This window comes from Saimiri boliviensis, chromosome 16 (assembly GCF_048565385.1).
Source record: "Saimiri boliviensis isolate mSaiBol1 chromosome 16, mSaiBol1.pri, whole genome shotgun sequence".
NCBI classification, from domain to species: Eukaryota; Metazoa; Chordata; class Mammalia; order Primates; family Cebidae; genus Saimiri; species Saimiri boliviensis.
In genome coordinates, this window is record NC_133464.1 from 63570102 (window position 1) to 63593410 (window position 23309).

A 23309-nucleotide genomic window follows, 5' to 3' on the forward strand; every position below is an offset into this window, starting at 1 on the left:
GCCTGGCCCACAAGCTACTTCTTGAGTGCCTGCTACCCAGAGGATATGTAGTATCCCTTGTGAGGTACACAAGTTGTTACACAATCCTTAGACTCCAAACACAAAATGATAGACCCTATTGAAGGGGCTCAGAACACCTGCCCTTCCTTCTCATCCTTGCTTTTCACCACAGTCAGCTGAGAATGCCCCTCCCTCTGATAATGGACAGGAGGACAGAGAGCAGGCAGAGGTGGCATCCAGTTTGTCAGAACAAGGCAGAGTATTCCACGGAGATATATTGGGTAAAACTCTGAGCTTGGAAGTTATACTTTTTGAGTAAATGCATAAGCATAATTTCCAAATAAGATCCAGAAAAACTGCAGACTGTATTGTTTTTAACCACAAAAAATATGGATCATAGAGAAGTGAATTCCCCAATGACTGAATTATCATGATCATGATCATTACATTAGTGAAGCTCCACAGTACGTTACCAGATGGGCGACTCTAACCTGTGTGCCTCTCGGTTCTCTTCAGACTAAAGTAATCCTCACCAAAATCCAAAGCAGTTTACTTGGTGTGGGAAAGGGGGATAAAGCAAAATAATTTTAAAGATTATAATCATTCTTGTAGAAAAATAAAGGTACAAGAATAGCTAAAAAGTTTTGCATAAGGATAGCAATGAGTTGGAATTTGATAAATCAGGTATATTGAGGCTTGGTTTTGGTTAAAATAATTTTAACATTGGCATTACATAAAGAAGTTAATGAAACAGAATAGAAAGTGGTGGAATAAAATGGCCTAATCATGTAAGAATTTAGTGTATCATAAAATGGCATTTCGGATTGGTGTGTAAAGATCGAGCAGATAATGGCTAAAGGTACAACTTCGCAGAATTCTAGGAAGACCTGAATTTTGGAACCACACATCGCTTGCCATACTGGGGTAATTCTGAGGTGAATCAAAGACTAATTCTGAGGTGAATCAAAGATAAAAATATAAAATAGGTAAAGTTTAAGTCAATATGTAATTTGGGGGTTGAAGAAGGACTTATTAAGCTTAGCAATAATAAGAAAAACAAAAAGTAGATTTTATAATCTAAAATTTACATTTTCTTTACGTCAAGAAATCTCACTTCAAAAAGACAGACAATAAACTGAGCAAAATAGTTTCATCACACACGACAGAAAGTTAATATTCTCTCTCTCTTTCTCTCTCTATAAGCTGTTACACATCAACAAGATGAACAAACATACCAACAGAAACCCGAGAAAAAGATGTAAAGGGAAAAATCATAAAAGATAATAGGATCATGATTATTTAACATGGAACCCAAATCAACTTTATTATTAATAAAAAAAATTAGTCACATCTAATTGGCAATGAATATATTAATTAATATCAGTAATGTGGGCTTAGGCAAAAAGGGCATATTATACACTACTGGTGAAAAGGTAAACGGATATGAAGAATAATTTCATCATAAAAATTTCTATCAAAATCAAATGAAAATGGGTAATTTTGGCAATGATTTAGCTTTAGAAATTTTCTTTATCGAATTGTTTATAATAGAAAAAAAATGAAGGTAATTTGCTTAGTGAATATTAGATAAGTAAATTGGGGCACTTCCATGTTGACATATCAATATTGGAATGTAACAACAGAAAGATATTTGTGATATATGGTTGATGGGAAAAAAATAGAAAGTGTCACCATTATATGATCCCATTAAAAGTTAAAACATTTTTAATTTTCACAAGGGTAATACATACTTACATTAAAAATTCAATCAAAAGTTCATCTAGCCAAAAGCAAAGGACCCTATCATCAGACACTAGATTCTGTTTCCCAGACATAACCATGAAATTCATTGTTTATCATTCAGGTGGCTTCTTTCAACCTTTTTCTTTGCATATGCAGACACTTGTATGCACACAAACTCACTGTTGCAGGATGACTTTGCAATTCCTATTGCCCCTACATGTCTTAATTGAGCAAAGCACACTTCGCACTAGGAGTGAGAAAAAGATAGAAAAAATAAAGAATGAAAGGAAGCAACAAGAGGAGGGCAGGAGGGAGGCTGGGAAGAGAAGGAATGGAAGGCAAGCAGGTCAAGGAATAGGAAGGATAGCGAAGAGCCTGGTTATTGAGATGTTTACAACAATGATCAAGAAAACCTAGAAACAGAAAGGTTCACTCATCTCTCTTCTTTCTTGGTGCTCCAGGAGTTTTGGAAGTTACAGATAATGTGGGGCTTACAGTGATTACCAAGTGACTTACACTGGTTGATAGTTGAATTTTTAACCAGTTCTGCCGCTGGTCACGGTGGCTCATGCCTGTAATCCTAACACTTTGGGAGGCCAAGGCAGCAGGATCTCTTGAGCCCAGGAGTTTAAGACCAGGTTGGGCAATATAGCGAGACCCTATCACTACAAAAAATATAAAAATCATCTGGGTGTGGTGGTGCCTGCCTGTAGTTCCAGCTACTCTGGAGACTGAGATGGGAGGATCCTTGAGCCCAAGAGGTCAAGGCTGTGGTGAGCTGAGATCGTGCCCTTCACTCCAGCCTGGGTGATAGAGCGAGACCTGTCTGAAAAAAAAACAAAAAGCAGTCCTGCATTCTTCATTTTTGTTTTTTTTATAGATGAGATCTTCAATGATGATGTATAGCTGAGCCCAATGAGAAGACAGTGAGATATGTTACACCAAACCTGTCTCTCTTTTGAATCAACACTTTGATGTAAGCATTTTGACCTCTGGACAACAGTGATTCTCAACTTTAGGGAGCATTAAAGTCACCTGGAGAGGTAGTAATTAAGATTCCTGGATAGAATCTCCAGAGATTTTGATTTAGTAGGTTGGAGGTAGGTCTGAGAATCCACGTTTTTGACACATGTATGAATGATGCTAATGCTGTTCTTAAATTATATAATGTGGAAAAAAAAAACCCCACTGGAACAAGGAAGATTCTTCTATATACAGCTGCGTGCTTATAGGTACTTAATGTTTAAGTAATTGCAAGAAGCTGGTTAACAATATTTGGGCACCTGAAGGAAACTAATGTGAAATAGACTTTTCACTCTTAAATCTTTTTTGAGCTGGGTAAAGTATGCTAGTATTACCTATTTAAAAAATAAATAAATAAATATATTTTCCAACTCCCAATTAAATATAAATGAACATACCTTTCGACCCAGCAATTTACTCCATGGGAAATATACCACAGATATATGTAAATATGTGCAAAGGACAAACTTATTCATCACAACATTTTTTTTTTTCCAAGCAAGAGGTTAAAAAGATAAAAGTCCATCAAGTAGTGAACTAGTGAAATAAACTACACATGTTGCTCAATGGAATAATATGCAACATACAGAAAGAATATAAACGAATAATGTACTGACATGGAATAACCTCTATGACATAATTTGAATAGAAAGGTGCAGAAAGGAGTATATATTATGCTAATATTATACAGACAAGGAAGAAATATTTTTATATGTTAGCATACATATTCATAAGCTATCCTGGAATACAATATGATTGATATCATTGGTTGTCTCTGAGAAGTGAAAGGGATGCCAGGCATCCAGGTTAAAGAATTTTTATCCTATACTCTCTTGTACCTTTTGAGTTATGTGATTATATTACCTAGTAAGTATTTTTCAAAAACTACTTGGTAGATATCTTTCCATTTAAGGAAACAGTTACCTAGTTTTTAAATGACTGAACTGATAATGCCTTGTTTGTATTTACCAGATTTAACCAATTCCCTATTGATGAGCTCTTAGAATGCTTCTAGTTTTTCGCTATTGCAAATATCCTTGTGGTAAATATACTTGAATATATTTTTAGATGTATGTGCAAATACCTTTTAGCAGAAAATTATTAGACTTATTATGGTAAAAAAATTAAATTTTGTTATAGCTATGTAAATATTAAGCTCATCTTTTTGTTGTTATTGTTACTTGTAACAGCTTATTGCATGTTAGGAAGTTCTAGAATTTTAGCTGCCCAAAACAATTTTTCTTCCCCTAATTTTCAATTTCAGAAATTCTTCTTTCTTGGGGAGAGAATCTCATTAGCATGTTTTAGGAGGGGCTAACTCTGCTTTACCTAGTTCCAAAGATGGGCATGTGACTCAGGCCTGGCCAGGATATGCCATCCGTGAAGCTCTAATGATTTGTTTGTATTTGGATTCGTGACCCAGGCTGAGCCAGTGAAAGTCACCCCTAATGTATTTTACAGCAACAATTGGGGTAGATAGTGTGTTTTCCTCTGAGGTTCCTGAGATTCTTGTATATGAACCTGGAATAATTAATGGCCATCCGTATTACCTGGGTATGAGACAATTTTTTTAAAAAGTATTGTTAAGAGATAGATGATAAAGTGAGCTAGATTAGACAGAAAAATAGATAATGCCTTGATGACACAGTTTGAGGTCTTGAATGAGTTGTGCCAGAAGACACATCCACAACGCACATATATATATATATAATATATATGTTAAAAACTTGCATTCTTTGCTGGTCATATATATTTTCCCCAGTGTTCTGCTTGTCTTTATTTTTCATTATTTTTGCTATACATTTTGAACATTTCTTTACATGATAAATTTGTTCATCTTCTTTAAGGTTTCATTTCCAGCTTAAAAAAACTCTCTAAATCTGATTTTTTAAAGACCATAACTATTTATTTTTATATTTTCAACTTTATGTCTAAAATTGGAAATTAACCTTTGGTGTGGTGTGAGGCAGATAATCCCATTTTTTAAAAAAGAGTAATACATTAAATCAATGTGTATATACACATATACACATGTTGAAATAATTATCTGTGGCTTTCACTGGGTGGTGGTGTAGCCTAGTACCCCATTTTTAAAAGGAAAACATGATGTTTTTTTCTTTTTCCTTTACCCCACTTCCTACTTAGCTCTTTAGGAATGCAATTATAACCTTTACCTTCTCTCCATCAGGTGCAGCAAGTTTATCTGTTTACTTAGAAGTTCCAGAGACTAAAACGTGAAGCAAATCAGGCCCATGTGGAACTCTCAGACGCCAGGAGACTGCCTGAATTTACAAGGTAGCTGCCTGCCGAGGCACCAGCCAGACTACCTGACAGGTAAGACCTCTGAATCAAGTCACACAGACCCTGCACCTCCTCCCCTGTCACCCCTTAAAAAGCCTTGTCTTCTGCGCTGAAGGCTGAAGTGGTATCTAAAGGCAGGAGTCTGTACTATTTCCCCTCAGGTAGCTCTTGAATAAAGTCACTTTCCAGCAAACCTTGCTCTTGTTATTCAGACTCTGCAAGCAGCGGATTACTGAGTTACAGTGGCATTACAAGGAGGATTTTGATTTCTTCTTAGGTTTAGTTGTATTTTCTAATATTTCTATAATAAATATGTCTTACTTCCATTCAAAAATACTGTAAGTTACTTTTTTGGGAAGATCTGTAAGAGATCACTCAGATTCAAGGTTTATACTAAGCATGAAGAGATTGGGTTCTAAGTATATTTCATATTTGTCCAAGTATCTAGGTTTATTTGTTTTGAAATGTCTCTCAGAATTTGTCATTTCCCTTGAAAGCTATTCTTTTTTATTTCCTATGTCAATGTAAAACTACTCAGTTAAACCCAAACCCAACATGTTTTGAATAAATAAACATACTTCTTTCCCCAAGAAATATTTCAGGAACAAGTGTGAGGATTAATAAGCTATATGCCACCGGGAGTTAGTATTATTTTTTCATCTTGTTTTCTAATTATGAGTATATTACATTTTAATGAATTAACTTACCATACTATAAATATACCTTTCTGTATTACATGTGTAATATGGTAGTTACTTCTTTCATTATAAATAATTTTAATGTTGTGCTGGAGAATACGGTGTATACTTCTCAAGCTCAGCAAAGTTTACCTGGTTCTGCTTAAAAATGAAACAGAGTCTCAGGGAAAAGTGTGTAAGCATCACAAATTTATTGAAATCAATAGAAAAATTATTTTGCCTGTTTTATCTTTATTTAAATGATATCACTAAATGATACACACAAACATCACATAATGTATATTTTCTGACATTCTCTAAAGATAGCTGTGTAATTTTAAATCATTTCATATCACTAAATTTAACTAGCAATATTTGAGATTTGAGTGAACTGCATGTAAAAGTTACATTAAACAATTCTATGCCGTTCTAAAGATGTTTGTAAATCAAAATGATCTTTTATCTTTCTCTTACCAAATGTTAATTCTTAAAGCAAGTTTTACTGTATGCATATGCTGCTTTGCAATGTTATTTTGTAAGTTGTACTTTATTTTCCTGTCAGGCTATCTCTGTAGGCCTTGGTAGATGCTGGTGCTAGCCTGTGGAATCAGGCTAAGGTCCAGTTTCTCTGCTTTAGGAAATGAAGTTCAAGGTAACAATTAAAGACTGTACCAGTTCTCTAAAAACTTGGGAAATTAATTCAAACAAATAAATGGGGATAGAATTAATACTTTATTCCCCAAAACAACCTACAATTGAGATGGTAGGCACTGGACAGATTCCCACAGAAATGCACAAGCATTGAGAACGTGGATGTATGGCCTTGCAGCTGTATGCAGCACAAACCCCACTGATGACTCTGCAATGCTATCTCATCACTTAGTATGGATGCATGAAAAGACCAGTTGTAAGATATAATCCATTTTGCAAAGGATTTTAACATTTTTCCTTTTATAGTAAACAGGTTCTGAAATTTTCCAGATCTTTATTCAAATCTAAAGGCTTTACTAATCCTCCTTGAGTAATTATTCTGCAACAATTCCCTAACAATCACAAACTTTCATAAGGAGCTAGAATTACAAAGAGAATTAATATGAGAAGACACTTATGTCTTCCAAACAACCTGTACTTTCAGAGAGATGAATTATTATATGTAGATATATATGTAGTAAAAGCCAGTAAAGTTCATATATATGTGTAAATATATATATGTATATATATGATAAATCATTGTACTACAATTCTTTTGACAACTCCACATCTAGTGCTATTCTTCTACTAGGACTACCATCTAAAACAAAACTACTTTCCTTTATTCTTCTATAGCAGGAAGAAGAACAGACATAAAACATAACAGGAAGCTGTGTTGCTCCAAAAATATCACAGGATCGAATGACACGAAAACCTTCACCAAACTTGGGACCATGACACCATTCACACTTGGAGGTGCTGAAATGGAGCAAACAGCAAGTAAATATTTATTAAATTTTTATTAAAGACTCTGTGCTATGCAGGACTCCAAATAGTATAAAATATGGCCCTTATCTTCATTGAGATTAACAGCTAAATGAGTGCTACCCATTAAGTGAATGACTAAATGCTAAAAGAGCTAAACAATAAAGTAGATATAGGTAGAATACAATCCTAGCTTTTTAAAACAAAAAAGTATATATGCATAACAAGAAAAAACTCTAATGATGGCTCCCTATTTGAAAATAGTTATTCTTGGGAAATGTGATCACAGGGAATTTTACATTTCTTTACAATATGTTTATTTTCTAATTCTTAATAATAAGCATGTTATTTTTATGATACAAACTAAACATATTATTTTTAAAAATAAAGCTACTATCATAACCCAGTATAGAATTAGCATCCATAATGTATTTTTAAATGGTTAGAAATCAGTTAAAAAATATTAATCCATTAGTACATGAATAGACTATTCACAGAAGAAAAAAATGATTGTCAAGAGAACATGCATAAAACTTCTCAATCTCCCTAGTAATTGGGGAATACAAAATAAAACAGCAAAGAATTATTATTTCACAATCATCAGATGGGCATAATGTAAAAGTCTGACCAAAAAAAGTTTGGTGAGGATCAGAATCATTAAGGATTCTCATACTTTCTTAGTGGAGTATAAATGGGTATAATCACTTTGGAGAATGATATAGCAGTTTTTACTTAAATTGAAGACGCACATACTCTGTACCTAGATAAACTTGCATATTTGCATAAGGAGATGTTTTTAAATGTCCATTGCAGATTTCACCATATTAATGAAATATTGGAAACAATCCAAATGTTCATCAGTAAGGGAAATGATAAACAAATTATGAAACACTCACTGCAAGAAAAACGATTCAGAAGTTAAATGATTATCTAGAGCTATATAAATCAATATTGATAAATCTAAAACAATAATGTTGAACATAAAAAACAGGTTGCAGAAGAAAATACTGTGTGATATTTAAATATTTATATAAAGTATAAAACATGAAAAAGAATACTATATATTTGTCATAATTTTTAATAACAGCAATCAGTGTTCTAGTCTTCCATGCATACTAACTGGGTGTCCTATAATTCAATCAAATTTTGACACTATCTACCCAGAGTTAGCATCAGACTTCACAGGTTAAGGGCTCAGTCCCACAGGACTGCCCTCACTTCAGACACCAGGGCAAGTATTAGATCCCTGTAACAAAAAACAACAAAAGAAAAAATAGATAAATTGTACTTCATAAAAATGTAAAACTTTTAAGCATCAAAGGACACTGTCAACAATGTGAAGAGGCAACAAGCAGAATGGGATAAAATATTTGCAAAATATATATCTGATAAGGAATTAATATTCAGAATATAAAAACCTCCTATAACTCAACAAGAACCAGAAAAAATTTTTTTTTAATGGGCAAATGTCTTAAAGGTACATTTCTCTAAGACATACGAAAGGCTGATAAGCACTTAAAAAGAAGCTCAACATCACTAACCATTAGGGAAATGTAAATCAAAATAATAGTGGCATACCATAGCTCACTGCAGCCTCAAAATCCGGGACTCAAGTTATCCTCTTGCTCCAGCCTCCTGAAAAGCCAAAACTAGAAAGGTGCATGCCACCACATCAGATAACTTTAAAATATTTTTTGTACTAGCTGTGTTGCCTAGTCTGATCACAAACTCCTGGCCTCAAGTGATCCTTTTGCCTCAGCCTCCCAAAGTGCTGGGATTACAAGGCATGAACCAATGCCCAGCCAGAATGAGTTATTTTTAGTAAAGATAAGTTCCAAGTATTAGTTGCTATCAAGGCTTCATAGTTTAGTGGAACTGAGTAATAATTTTGAAAGTTTAGTCTATATTTCTAATTAAACATTGTCTTCAATAAACGGTGCTGGGGAAACTGGATAGCCACACATAGAAGAATAAATTAGATCCTTGTCTTTCACTGTATACAAAATAAACTCAAAATGGATTAATTTCCCCTATGATTAAACAGAAGACTATGATTAAGCATTCAAACAAACTATAAAACCACAAGAAGAAAACATAGGGGAAACGCTTCAGGACATTGATCTAGGCAAAGATTTTATGGCTAACACTTTAAAAGCATAAGCAACAAAAATAAAAATAGACAGATGGGACTATCTCAAATTAAAAATCTTCTGCACTGCAAAGGAAAAATCAACAGAATCAACAACCTACAGAATGAGAGTAAATATCTGCAAAGTATTCATCTGACAAGGCACTAATCAATACATGAAGAACTTAAACAATTTAACAGGAAAAAAAAATCCAATCTGATTTTAAAATGGTCAAAGAATAAATGGACATTTCAAAAGAAGACATATATTTGGCCAATAAGTATATGAAAAAATTTTCAACATCACTAATATTTAGGAAAATGCAAATCAAAACTGTAATAATATATCTTACCCCAGTTAGAATGGCTATTATCAAAAAGATAAAAAGTAATAAATGCTGGTAAAGATGCATAAAAAAAGCAACTCTTAGACACTTTCAGTGGAAGATGTAAATTAGTACAGCCATCAAAATGGAGTATGGAGGTTTCTCAAAAAACTAAAAATAAAACGATTTTACTATGCAGCAATCCCATTACTGGGTGTTTATCCAGAGGAAAGGAGAACAGTATAATGAAGAGACATCTGCACCCCATATTTGTTGCAGCACTATTCGCAATAGCCAAGATATGGAATTGACCTAAATGTTTAACAACAGATGAATGGATAAAGAAAATGCAGTATATACACACAGTGGAATACTATTCAGCTATAAAAAATGAAATTTTGTCATTTGTGGCAACAGGGATGACCCTGGAGGACACTATGTTAAGTGAGATAAGTCAGGCACAGAAAGATAAATAATGCATGTTCTCACTCATATATGGAAACTAAAAACAAATTGAGCTCATGGAAATAGAGAGTAGAATTGTGGTTATCGGAGGCCGGGAAGGGTAAGAGGAAGAAGAGGATAGGAGAGGTTAAAAATGGAAAAAAATCAGAGGTAGATAGGAGTTTTAGTGTTTTATAGCACTGTAGGTGAATATAGTTAACAATAATCTATTGTGTATTTTCAAAAAGCTAGGAGATTTTAAATGTTCACAACACAAAGAAATGACAAAGTGATGGATATACTAAACTGAGTTGATTATTACATACTATATACATGTATTGAAATATCACTCTATATGTTATAAATATGCATAATTATGTGTCAACCAAAAATAAAAAAATAAAACAAAAATTTCTAACATTCTCACGCATAAGGAAGTCAAGGTAAAATTTGTGAAACATGAGTCTTCTGATCCCATCCTCAAAAGAGGTGGATTCTCTGTCTGAGGTGATACAATGTGGGTAGAGAGACAGAAAGAGGTAGATAGCAATGACAAGTTGTACAGGACAAAAAGACGAACAGAGCTGCTAATCGACAGGGCAGTCACTGGAGTGACAGCAGAAGCTGAGCTTGGAGTGGCTCTGGTGCAAGTCCACAGCTAAGCTGCAGTCCAAAGAACTCAGCAAAAGTAGGACAATACTGAAATTTTCAGTAGCTGGAAATTCAGGATTAAAGCCAAGGGTAGACATTGGAGGATGACAGTGGTTGGGGTGACAAATCCCTTTTTCACTGTTCTTATTTTTACTAATATCACAGTCATCTTTGATGTGATTGAACCCTTAGTCATTTTTCATCCTCCCTCTCTCACTTGCCCCACATACCTAGGTAGCTGGTAATTTTACCTCCATTATTTGCCTTGTTGCACTTCCTACCTGCTCATACCCATGCTTATTACTTTGAATCAATCCCTCCTCACCTGTTAGGGACATGAGTATTTTAATTGACCTTCACCCAGCCTTCCCCTGCACTAGGCCATCTTTGACCTACTGCCAGGTCTATTTGGATTCAGTGATTCTCAAGGCCTGAAGAAGAAACTTCCAGTGTATTCAGTGATCTCCAAAGGACAGCTAATCTATTTATTTCTTTTCAGCTCACTTCTCAGTACATTTTTTTCTTTTTTTTTGAGAGACAGAGTCTAGCTCTGTTGCCCATGCTGGAGTCCAGTGGCATGACCTCAGCTCATTGTAACCTCTGCCTTCTGGGTTCAAGTGATTCTCCTGTCTCAGCCTACCAAGTAGATGGGAATACAGGCATGTGCCACCATGCCTGGCTAATTTTTGTATTTTTAGTAGAGACAGGATTTCACCATGTTGGCCAGGCTGGTCTCGAACTCCTGACCTCAGGGGATCAGCTGCCTCTTCCTCCCAAAGTGTTGGGATTACAGGCGTGAGCCACTGTGCCCAACCACCACTACTCTTTCTTTCTTTCTTTCTTTGTTTTTTTTTGAGAAGGATTCTGTTTAGGTTTTCTGCCTTTTACTGAGTCAATATTTATAAAGGATATATTCCTGGGAGCCATTTTACTTAGGCATATAGCAAATACTTGTTAAATTAATAACCAAAGCACTGATGGTCAATAATTCAGTAAAAATGGTATTATACTATCTGAAGAAAATAAGTGACAAGCCTAAGTGGACTGTAAGATATGACAGTGTAAGAAACCCGGTCCTGAGATGAGGCAATTATTCCAATAATAGTCATTGATCCCCAAGGGAGGTTGCTCCAGGCATGCCTGCTTTATTCCTGGTCTCCATGACATCACAGAGGAGCAAAACACACCCCGGCATAGTGTGCCTGGAGCCAAATAATTTTTTTGGAAGAATCTACTTCTAAGAACTTAGAAATTCATAGAAAAGATTTATGCAACAGCCATGTAGACAACTCACATTTCACACTGGATTTAAGTAACAACTTGAGAATATTATAAAATGGGGCTGGATTCAGACTAAGTTATTATACCTGAAGAACTGGAAGGAGCAATTTGAAGAATTGTGTGAATGGTTTTGTGTGTGTCATGGAGTGTGTGTGTGTGTGTGTGTGTGTGACTGAGTGAAACTGTCATCTGAGCCTGTAATGAAGAACATTTAAATGTTTAAAGATATGTTTTGGTTAAAAGGACTTCAGCATTTGCTCACCATTTTAGTAACTTCTGAACTTCTACTGGGATCGGATCATAAAATGTATGTAGTTGACTTTTGACAATGAACAAAGAAATAATATGAGTAAGTTGTTGTGGATTATTCAAAGATTTATCTCTCCAAAAACAAGGATGAGTGAAATTATTCTCAAACTGAATTTTTGTCAGGTTAAGCTCCAAAATTCCATGTGGGAAAAAACTCAGTTCATTTCCATCAACAGTCAGTTTTTCAAGTGATCTGTAAATAAAGGAAATCATAGTTTAAAAGGTATTAAAACAATTCATATTAAAGTAAAATCCTGCCTCAGTTGTTCTTGAAAATTGGCATCAAATCTAGTAGCAATAAAATACAAGTGTGAATTTAAGTATTCCTTTAGAATCAAGAGAATTAATTTATAAAGCAATTGAACCAATACTCAAATGCAAATAAGTGCATTTGAGTGAATAGCACAGTTAAAGCATATATTTTGGATTTTGGCAATATGTTATCACTATGGAAAAAGAAATATCCACAAACGCAACAAGACTAATGAATGTCATATTACATAAAATATAGTATAATAATACACAGAACGTATTTTCGTAGACAAATTAAACATCAACACATATTTTTTCATTCAAGCCCAGTCAAGAGTGAAATCTATACTATCAAAACATATTATGTGCCATTTTGTGCTTTGACTTTTCATTAACTGAGTCCTCTGGGTTTTTTCTGTGTCAATTACTTCTAATAACCCTTATTCTTTGTTCAAAGAGAACCAACATTACTGATTTTCTTATTTTCACTTGCCTCAGTGGTATTTTTGTACCATCACTCACCTCCTTTCTAATTAGTCCTAGAAGCAGATAGAAAAAAAAAGAGTCTGTTCGTGAGGGACCCATAAAAATCAAATCAAAGGCTGATCCAACTTGTCAAATGCATTAGAGGTGAAAAGGCTGATATACAAACTTTAGGTAACAAACAGCTGAGGGCCTCTAGATTCTCATTTACTGTCTAGTTTCACAACTCATATCCACACAGTGTAACTTGTTTATGACTCCTGCTGATAACATTAAAATAAGTATTTAAAACAATGAGGCTAGGAAGATGGCACCTCAGCTCTCTTCATCACTCAACCAGAGTTCAACTAATTCACCTCTCATGGTCTGAAAAAGGTGAGCAAGACCCTGGGCTCTGCCACAGTCCTGAATGAGAGAGCTGGCATGGGCACCTTTTTCTTCTGCACAAAGCCTAGAGGCCAGGAGCAGAAAGCCCTGCTATGGTCTGAATGTTTCTGTTTCCCCAAAAATTCGAATGTTAAAATCTTCACCTTAAGTTGATGGTATTTGGAGGTGGGGCCTTTAGGAGGTGACTGGTCAGGGCAGGGGCCATCATGAGTGGGATTAGTGCCCTTGTAAAAGAGACTTGAGAGACAGCTCCCCTCTTCTTCCATGTCAGGTTAGAGTGAGAAGATGGCTGTCTATGAGGAACTGGGCCCTCGCCAGACACCAAATCTGCTGGGGCCTTGATATTGGACTTCCAAGCCTGTGGAAAATAAATTTCTGTTTTTTATAGCCACCCAGCCTTGTCATAGTAGCCCAAGCTGACAAATACAAACTCTATGTGGACAATCAGCATGAGTGTGGCACAGTCTAGGCAAACACTAGCCATGGTGAGGCCCTTCCTACCTGAGTTGGTTTACCTTGGAGGACACACCCATTTGGCTGCCTCCTTCCCCTCAATGAATTCTAAGGGAGCTAGGCAGGCTAAACCATCTTTTTTCTTTCTTTCTTTCTTTCTTCTTTTTTTCTGGAGATGGAGTCTCACTCTCTTACCTAGACTGGAGTGAAATGGCCCCATCTCGGCTCACTGAAACCTCTGCCCCTCAGATTCAAGTGTTTCTCCTGCCTCAGTCTCCCAGTAGCTGGGATTACAGGCGCCAGACACCATGCCAGCTAATTTTTGTATTTTTAGTAGAGATGGGGTTTCACCATGTTGGCCAGGCTGGTCTTAAACTCCTGACCTCAGGTGATCCACCCACCTTGGCCTCCCAAAGTTTTAGGATTACAGGTGTGAGCCACTGTGCCTGGCCGCTAAGTCATCTTTAAAGCTAGAACAGTACTGTGTTGAGACTGCTTTGGCAGCTGAGCACCCTGGGGTGCAGAGAAGCTTCCTTCCGGTCCACTACTCACTTTCTTAGCATTCTGAGTGGTGTTCTGTGACTGCCATTGGACTTGCATGAAAGAAGGAGTGGCCCGAAGAGAAAATCACATAGAACACACAGAACAAAGGTCCTGGGACAAGCACCTTCTGCTGATGGATGGATAAAAAATTGGGGTTGGGGGTGGGAAAACAAGATGCGAATATAGCATACACAGATACACAGAGATGTTCTGGAACAAAAATGCATGATTTGTAAAACTAAAAAGTTAAGTCAATGAATGAAAGAAGAACATAGTCTTCATGGGGATCCAAATTAGAGGCAAAGACAGAGTAGAAAAATAATTCAAAACAAACAAACAAAAAAATTAAAACCATGAGGAAAAATCTAGGTACCATGGAAGACAGATCTAGGAGGCCCAACATGTCAATAATAGGCATTTTAGGAAGAAAATATGAAACAGATGGAGAAGGAAAGGAAATATTTAAGCATATTTTCTTAACCAGAAAAGAGAAGTTTGAGCTGGGTGATTAAAAGAGTTCACCGAATTCCAGGAAAGACAGGTTTAAAAAAAAAAAGAAAACACTTGTAAGCATAATCTGATAAAATTCTGAAAGGTCCAAGATTATGGGAGAATCTTAGTCCTTCCAGTTAAGAATAAAAGTCACTTAGGAAGACAAAAGAATTAAACTGGCATCAGGTGCCTCCCCCCCAACCCTGGAAACTAGAGGAAGACACGATGACGGAGACTACTGTGAAACACGCCAAATGCAAGCTTGTCCTCTCACTCAGGGCATCATTTATTTGTCAAGGTTATAGAATCAGAGAAAAAATTATCTATGTATGCCATCTGAGGAAAATACTTAAGGAAAAACTCTAAACAGCCAGCGAATCGAAAGAGACATCGCCAGCTTCCAGATGAGAGGAAAGGAGCGAAAACAGCTGTAAACAATGAATCTTGAAATACATCCAGACAAATATAAAAGGAGAACGAACGAAAATGCTTGTAAGATTTAAGTGCTAAGTAAGCATTCTTTAATAAAAAGAGACATGATGCAAAGAAAATACGAATGAGAATCTGAAACAAAAATTTCTAAACTATTTTTTTTTTTTTTTGAGACGGAGTTTTGCTCTTGTTGCCCAGGCTGGAGTGCAATGGTGCGATCTCGGCTCACCGCAACCTCCGCCTCCTGGGTTCAGGCAATTCTCCTGCCTCAGCCTCCCGAGTAGCTGGGATTACAGGCACGTACCACCATGCCCAGCTAATTTTTTGTATTTTAGTAGAGACGGGGTTTCACCATGTTGACCAGGATGGTCTCGATCTCTTGACCTCGTGATCCACCCACCTCTGCCTCCCAATCTAAACTATTTTAGCAAAGCCTAGAGTTAGATAAGGGGAAGATGAGTTTGGAAAGAAAGTAGGAAAATAACAGTGTTCTGAAGGTCTCAACAAACAGTGGAAGGCAGGAGCGGGGAGACAGACCATCGTGGTGGGGGAAGTAGTTTTTATTTTGCCTTTATAAAATATTAAAGAAAATATGATTGATTATGAGTAGGAAAGATAGCCATTAACAGATTAGGGAAGTACAATAGAAAGCCAAAATTAACAAGGTAGAAAAAGAGAGGTGGAAGGACCACTTGAGGCCAGGAGTTTGAGACCAGCCTGGGAAACATAGTGAGCCCCTGTCTCTACAAAAAAATTTAGAAATTAGCCAAGCACAGTGGTTTGCACCTGCAGTCCCAGCTATTCAAGAGGCTAAGGCAGGAGACTTGCATGAGTCCAGGAGTTCAAGGCTGTAGTGAGCTATGATCGTGCCACTGTACTCCTGCCTGGGCCACACAGTGAGATCCTGTCTCAAAAAAATAAAAATGAAAGAAATTCAAAAATTTAAAAAGAGAACAAACAGCATATTAATAAGTAAGAAAAAGGGAAAGTAAATAAGTAATAAATACAAAGTAAAATGAAAGAAAAAATATGTTGGTCATAACAAGTATGAATAGGCTGAATTCTACTAAAATATAGAGATTATCACATTGGAAATTATGTAATTGATTTAAATATTTAAAAAGCAGAGATACCAAAACCTAAAATGCAATTAAAAAAACAGATAATGCATTTAAAAAAATAAAAATAAAAAATAAAAAAATAAAAAGCAGAGATAAAATTATCTCATTCTACTAAATGCAAAATTATGTTCCTAGGAAACAAAATAAAATGCAGTAAAACTAAATCAGAACTAACAGGAGAACTTTAAAAAGTACATTTTAAGGTAATGTACTTTTTTATATTACCTTAAAACTAAGGTAATGTAGTTTTAAGTTTTACATTACCTTAAAACTACATTACCTTAGTTTTAAGGTAATGTAAAGAAGTACATAGCTTTTCTCTATTCTGTACTGACAACAGAAACAAATGTAAATAAGAGAAATACTACCTTACATTCACAGTAACAACCACAATTATAAAACACTTAGAAAAGGTTATTAAGAAAAATATGAAGTGAGTCATAAATTCTTGTGAAGAACATAAAACAACATCTGAAAAAATGAAAAAAAATTTTAGAGTGGAAAAATTTATCATCAAAAATGTAAATTCTCCCACATTTATAAGTAAACTCTAGGCAATCACATTAAAATTTGAACTTTGTGATTATGTGTGTTGCTGGATGTGCTAGAAATTATACAAAATGATCTTAAAGATTATGTTCTAAAGAGAATAGTTAAGAGACTATTATTGAAAAATTATCTCCCTACTAGTTATTAAAAATTATTCTGAAGTCACAATCAAAACAGTATGGTACTGCCATAGAAGGACATAGATGAACTTCAGACTTTTATTAATGTGAGAAAGAATTGAAGCTTTGCATTAAAATTATATTTTGTAGTATTAGCATTTTGTCTATATATATTTCCTTGCAAAAAGTTAACAAAACAAATAATAGCCACAGGTACACACACATAGACAAATGGACATAAATAGCTTATCATTCTGTAAGTAGTCATCTGTACTATTCCTTAAATAATTCCTGGAAATACTGTACACCAATCATTAAAAATATTGTACACCAATCATTGAAGTTACATGTTTGGCAAACATTGCATTTTACAGATTACATTTTATGGCTATTAAATAAATGAAAGGACTCAACTTTCTCCATCACAATCATTATTAAATATCTAAGTAAGGGGCATACATCTTTCTCTATACTTCCAAAATACCTGAGTTTCTGGATTTCATTTGGAATAAAAGTAAGTTCATTGTAGGAAACATCAAGTTCTTCAAGAAAAGTCAAGGAAAATAACCTTAAATAGAAAGAGAAAATTAATTGTAGAGATGATGATGTGTCATCACTTGGAATAAATAAGTACTTAAGTAGGCAGAAGTATAGAAACCAGATTTCTAAGATCCTGAAATTTATATAGACTTCTTTTCATTATAGATGGCATAATTACTATAAAAGTTCCTAAGAATTACTCATCTATCCATTAAGACTGGTTTGAAATTTTTGAGTGGACAAAGCCCTATTTAGAAAAAGTCACCTGAGAAATTTTCATTATCATTTAGATACTTTTTGTTGTTGTTGTTGTTGTTGTTGTTGTTGCATTAGTTTCCTAGAGATGACATAACAAATCTGGGTGGCTTAAAGTAACAGAAATTTATTTTCTCACAGTTCGGGGGGCCAGAAGTCCAAAATCAAAGTGTTAGCAGGGTTCGTTCCCTTGGGAGGCTCTGAGGGAGAAACTGTCCCTTGCTGCTCCCCAGCTCCCAGTGGTTGCCTGCGATCTTTGGCACTCCTTGGCTTGTGGCAGCATAACTCCAACCTCTGCCTTTGTCTTCACATGCCTTTCTTATAGGGACAAAAGCCACTGAATTTGGGGCCCACCCTTCTCCAAGTTAGTATAAATATGACCTTAGATTAAGTAACCATATCTGCAAAGACCCTGTCTCCAAATATGGTCACATTGAGGTTCTATACTGACATCAATTTTTGAGGGACACTATTCAACCCACTACAATTGCATTAAGACTTTCCTGGTACAATACCTTTGATTTTTCTTTCCATAAAGACAAGTACTTAAAGGTAAGAACCAAAGAATACAAACACTTGATAAAATAATTGTGCCATCACAAGCCCTGACTCCTAGGGGATGAAAGTGGGAACTGTTTCTTGAAGACTGGAATTGAAGGGCTCAGTATCATAGTCACCAGAATCCCTTGTAAACACCCCCTTCTTTGTGGGTGCTGTTCTCAGAGACTTTCTTGTTTTCCATATAAATAAAAGATGAAAAGTTATTTGTGTGATTCTTAACAAAAGCATCATGAGCAGAATTTTACACCAACTTCCGACTCTCTTAGCATGGCTAAGAGAAAGGTCCTCATGATCTGATCTCATGCTACTTGTCCAGCTCGCCTCTCACCATCCTCCATATTCCTCTGTGTTCCAGCATTTATTTGCTACAATTCCCTGAATTAACCAGTTATCACCTATCTCTAAATAACACATGCAATCCCCCCAGCTTGACTCTTTGATCATTGTCTTTTTATCTTTTGTCTTGCCTCAGATATCATCTGTTCCAACAACCTCTTCCCAAATTCTTCAGACTGGGTGAGATGCCTCTTCTGTATTTCTCTGCTTACTCTCTCACAGCACCCAGCACATTGTGCAATAAACATCCGCCTCCTAAAATTGTGAGCTTCTAGAAGCCATGGATTCAATTTTATGTTTCTATATATCCAGTGCATTGCATAATGTCTAGTATATTATAAGTGCTGAGAGAATCATAACTGAATGAAAGGAATGGTAATAATTTCCTCTGAGAATTTAATGAGATTGACTAGGAAAACAAAAGAAATGCCTTTTCAATTAGATGTTCATCTCTGACTTCTTATCATCTCTGTAAAGAAAATGTTAATACCATTTGCTCTAGCTTTCAGTTCAGTATCATATCATTTTCTTGCCTTGGGCAGTTTCTGGAGTCACACTGTCTTCCCTTATTACTTTGGCACTGGCAACTTATTCTGGTTCCAGGCTTTGACTGTGGATGACACATCCCTGCTGATTGTGAGATGTAACAGGTGTAGGCAGCATTGAGGACGCTGAATACAAAGCTGCATAGGTTCTAGAGTTGAAATTTATGTCAGCTATATGTGATTTTATAGAGAAAATCTGTTCAGACAGCCTCAGTTTGATCTGCCCCACCAGTACCATATCTATCACATTTTTTTAGGATATGTAAAATTTTTTACATTTATATCATTGCTTTATTTATTGGCATATTACTGGCCAGTGAGCTGCCTAAACTAGAGCCCTACTGTTAGCTTGCAAGATTAGACTGGCATTAATAATTTCATGTATTAACAGTGATGACCACCACACTGATATAAATGTCATTTATTAAAAGCATACTATAAGGCAATTTAGAATGATCATTTACTATACCATTGTAGGGGTTTTGGTTGTATTTTTTACAGATTAAAAAATGGAAGCTCTAAGAGATTAAGCAATTTATCCAATTTAGTATGAAATAAAATGTAGCTACCCTTTTCATCAGAATGTGGAGGCAAGGTAATTTAATCCGCTTCTTTAACAAATAACAGCATGGGGAAATAAATGTGTACAATTTCAGAATCAGCTCTTCAGACAGGGCATTCAAGTAGGCTGTTAGGGTTTTTTTTTTTTTTTTTGTTCCAAATAGTTTCTCTTTCCCAAAGAACCTACCTGCCAATTAAAGCAAATTAGTCAAACAGGTAAGGCAAGGAGTTGACCCTGTTAGTTAAAGTAGCTATTTTCTACGTCATTTTTCTCCTGCTAACCACTGAGTAAAAGATAAAGACTTTTTGTTTTAACCTTTATGACAGTTGCTTCTGCATCACCTCAGGGCATGAGTCTAAAACATCTCTCTGTCCTTTACTTTTCTTCACCCCACCTCCCTTTTTCTGCCTTTTTCATCTTTTCTACCCAAAAGCTTTGGGAAGAGAAAAAAAAATTGGATTTTTAAAGTGATTTATTATCTTCATTTTATAAGACAGTTGAAAAGACAAATCAAAGGGCTTTTCATAAAGTTCTAAGCACAACATGGGAGTGTCGATCCACTGGCTACCAGTAGGAGGCCCCTGTTCTTTCTCTCACAGGGGCTGGGCTTCCCGGCCTCCATGCTGCCCCACAGGATATGCCCTAAGCTGCTCAAAGCCAAACCTTAGGAACAAAACTCAGTAAATGAGTGCTTTATTCAAATAGAATTTTTTTTTCTTTACTAACTTCTAATTTCCCTACATTGAAACAATTGATTGTTACATCATTTCAAAAATATTGCATATTTATTTTAGAAATTTAGGTCAAGGAAAAGAGACAAATCTGTGAAAATAATGGAAAGGATTTAAAAAAATAATTTACAAGATTTTTCTATTTAATTTTTGTAACATCGTTGAAGACAAGTGTAAGTTTTCTAAACGTTCAGATGGAAACTGAAGTTAATAGTAGGTCAGTGGCTTCCCAGAGTTTATAGCCTCTAAGGGGCAGAGGTTGCCTCTGAAAGTATCTTACTTTCTCTACTCTATCACTTTGAGTCTCATGAAGCTAGAAAGATCTTGTTAGGAATGGAAAGATAACAGTGAAAGTATTCCATTATACTTTTAGGAAAACTTTCGAGAAGATACCAAAATACTGTATCTGGGAAAAAATATATATGTATATATTTTAACATATGGAAACTATAAGAAAAAATTAATAATGAAGAGAATTAAAAAGACAGTCTTTTAAATACAATGCTTAGCCACCAAAATAAAAAAAACGTTTTTCTATGTTAGGTAATGTCTAGAAAAAAAACATGTGTCTCAATTTAAATCCTAACATTATGGCTTCAAACTAATTGAGTAACTGCTTTATTTAATAAAATACATATTTAATAATATGCTGACTGTCTCCCCCTTTGGGAATGTGATCTCCATAAGAGTTGAAATCTTTGACTGGTTTCATATTAGTTTGCTGTTACTGCCATAACAAATTGCAACACAAACTTAGTGGCATGCTACAACATAGATTTATTATAGTTATACAGGTCAGGGGTCTCACCCTACTAAAATTAAGGCATCAGCAGGACTGCATTCCTATCTGGAGGCTCTAGGGAGAATCTGCTTCCTTACTGATACAGGCTGTTGGAGAATTCAGTTCTTTCCGGCTGTAGAACTAACGCCCTTGTTTTCTTGCTGGCTATACACTGAAGGCCATTCCCAGATTTTGCAAGCTGCCTCATTCCTTGACTCATGGCTCCCTTCCTCCATCCTCAAAAAGAACAAAATCACGTCACGTCCTCAGGTGGTATCTCTCTGACAAATACTTCTGCATCCCTCTTCCATTTTTAAGATTATTCTAATCCAGAGAAAAGGAAAGGTAAAGAGGAATTACCAATCCCAAGCAATTTTGAACTACAACTGAGTAACTTCAATTGGTTTCAAGGCCTGGGAATTAGCAGCAGCAGCTCACAGCTCTGCTGCCTGCTTTTCGGTTTCTGCCCTGCTGGCTCCTGGCTCTGTCTTTTGGAATCACAGCTCCACCTTCTGTGCTCCTGACTTCATCCTCCCCTGTTCCTGGCTCCACCCTCTGAATCATCCTCCCTTTTTTATGAAAGTTGGCATGCGTATTCAGCTGTTTCCTGCCCACAGAATTTGGGGGAATCTGACAGCCTTTTTTCATTTCATACTGTTTTTGTCCTTGATACACTCTGGCAACATTTCTGTTAGTACAAAATGTTCAATAACTTAGTGGGTTTCCCATGTATATCATGGGTATTCATTCCATAAGACAAAAGACTTGTCCACAGATTTTGTTCCTAGTTAATCCCATTTCTATTTTTGACTTTGCTGAAATGGCTGAGGCCATATGCCATGAGGTCATCGTTAAAAAGGAATGGAATACTGATGTATACAACATGAGTGAATCCCCAAAATTTCTGTTGCGTGAAAGACGTCAGACTAAAAAAAATTATTTGTTGTATCAATCAACTTTTAGAATTTTCCAGAACAGGCAAAATAAAGTTATGATGTTAGAAGTCTGGGAATGGACTAGAAATGTACATGAGGACATTTCTAGGGTAAACTTTCCAGGATAATGGGAATGCCCCCTATATTATTTTCAATAGTAGTTATATGGGTGCATGTATTTGTTAAATACTTCGAATCAAATACCTAAGATTGGTGCATGTTATTGTATGTAAATTATACCTAAACATTTTAGGAAAAAGAAAGACTAGGAAGAAAGATGAAAAAATTGAGGGTACTAATAACTATATATATATTTTTTTGAGACAGGATCTCACTCTGTTGCCTACAGCTCACTGCAGCCTCAACCTTCCAGGCTCAAGTGATCCTCCCACCTTAGCCTTCCACACAGCTGGGACTACAGGCACATGCCACTATGCACAGCTAATATTTTGAATTTTTTGTAGAGATGGGGTTTTACCATGTTGCCCAGGCTCTATGTATTTTTTGTTATGATAAAATATATAAAATTTGCCATTTTAACCATTATTAAGTGTGCCATTCAGTAGCATTAATAACAGTATTATGCAACAGTCAGCACTATCTGTATTTCCAGAACTTTCCTATCATTCCAAACAGAAACTCTATATCCAGTAAACAACTACTCCCAATTCCCCCCTTCTCTGCTATACCCAATCCTCTGGTAACCTATATTCTACTGTCTGTCTCTGTAAATTTGTCTCTTCTAGGTACCTTATATAAGCAAAATCATACAGTGTTTATCGTTTTGTATCTGACTTATTCCACCTAGTGTAATGTTTTCAAGGCTCATTGTTGTTATAGCATGTACTAGCATTTCATTCTTTTTTCAGGATGAATAGTCTATATATGTATATA

The 23309-nt window shown here is 35.6% G+C and overlaps 1 protein-coding gene and 1 long non-coding RNA gene across 4 annotated transcripts in view; one reads left to right on the forward strand and one right to left on the reverse strand.

Moving 5' to 3' along the window:
* Positions 1–959: 959 nt before the first annotated feature.
* The window catches only part of LOC141581634 (uncharacterized), a 29595-nt gene continuing 7245 nt past the window's right edge, over positions 960–23309 (forward strand). Inside the window, exons 1-3 of one of the 3 annotated variants that reach the window (XR_012514388.1) lie at positions 960–2843; positions 4955–5100; positions 7071–7214. This is a non-coding gene — a long non-coding RNA (uncharacterized LOC141581634). Of the gene's footprint in view, positions 5101–7070; positions 7215–23309 lie in introns of all 3 variants that reach the window. The other 2 variants (XR_012514387.1, XR_012514386.1) reach the window with 2 other exon arrangements.
* Positions 5412–23309, reverse strand: part of LRRC63 (leucine rich repeat containing 63) — a 58768-nt gene continuing 40870 nt past the window's right edge. The window contains exons 7-9 of the mRNA XM_010344908.2: positions 17654–17737; positions 12292–12531; positions 5412–7193 (exon numbers count right to left, since the gene is read on the reverse strand). Of these exons, the coding sequence (XP_010343210.2) occupies positions 6980–7193; positions 12292–12531; positions 17654–17737 (538 nt within the window). The 3' untranslated portion in view covers positions 5412–6979. The remainder of the gene's footprint in view (positions 7194–12291; positions 12532–17653; positions 17738–23309) is intronic.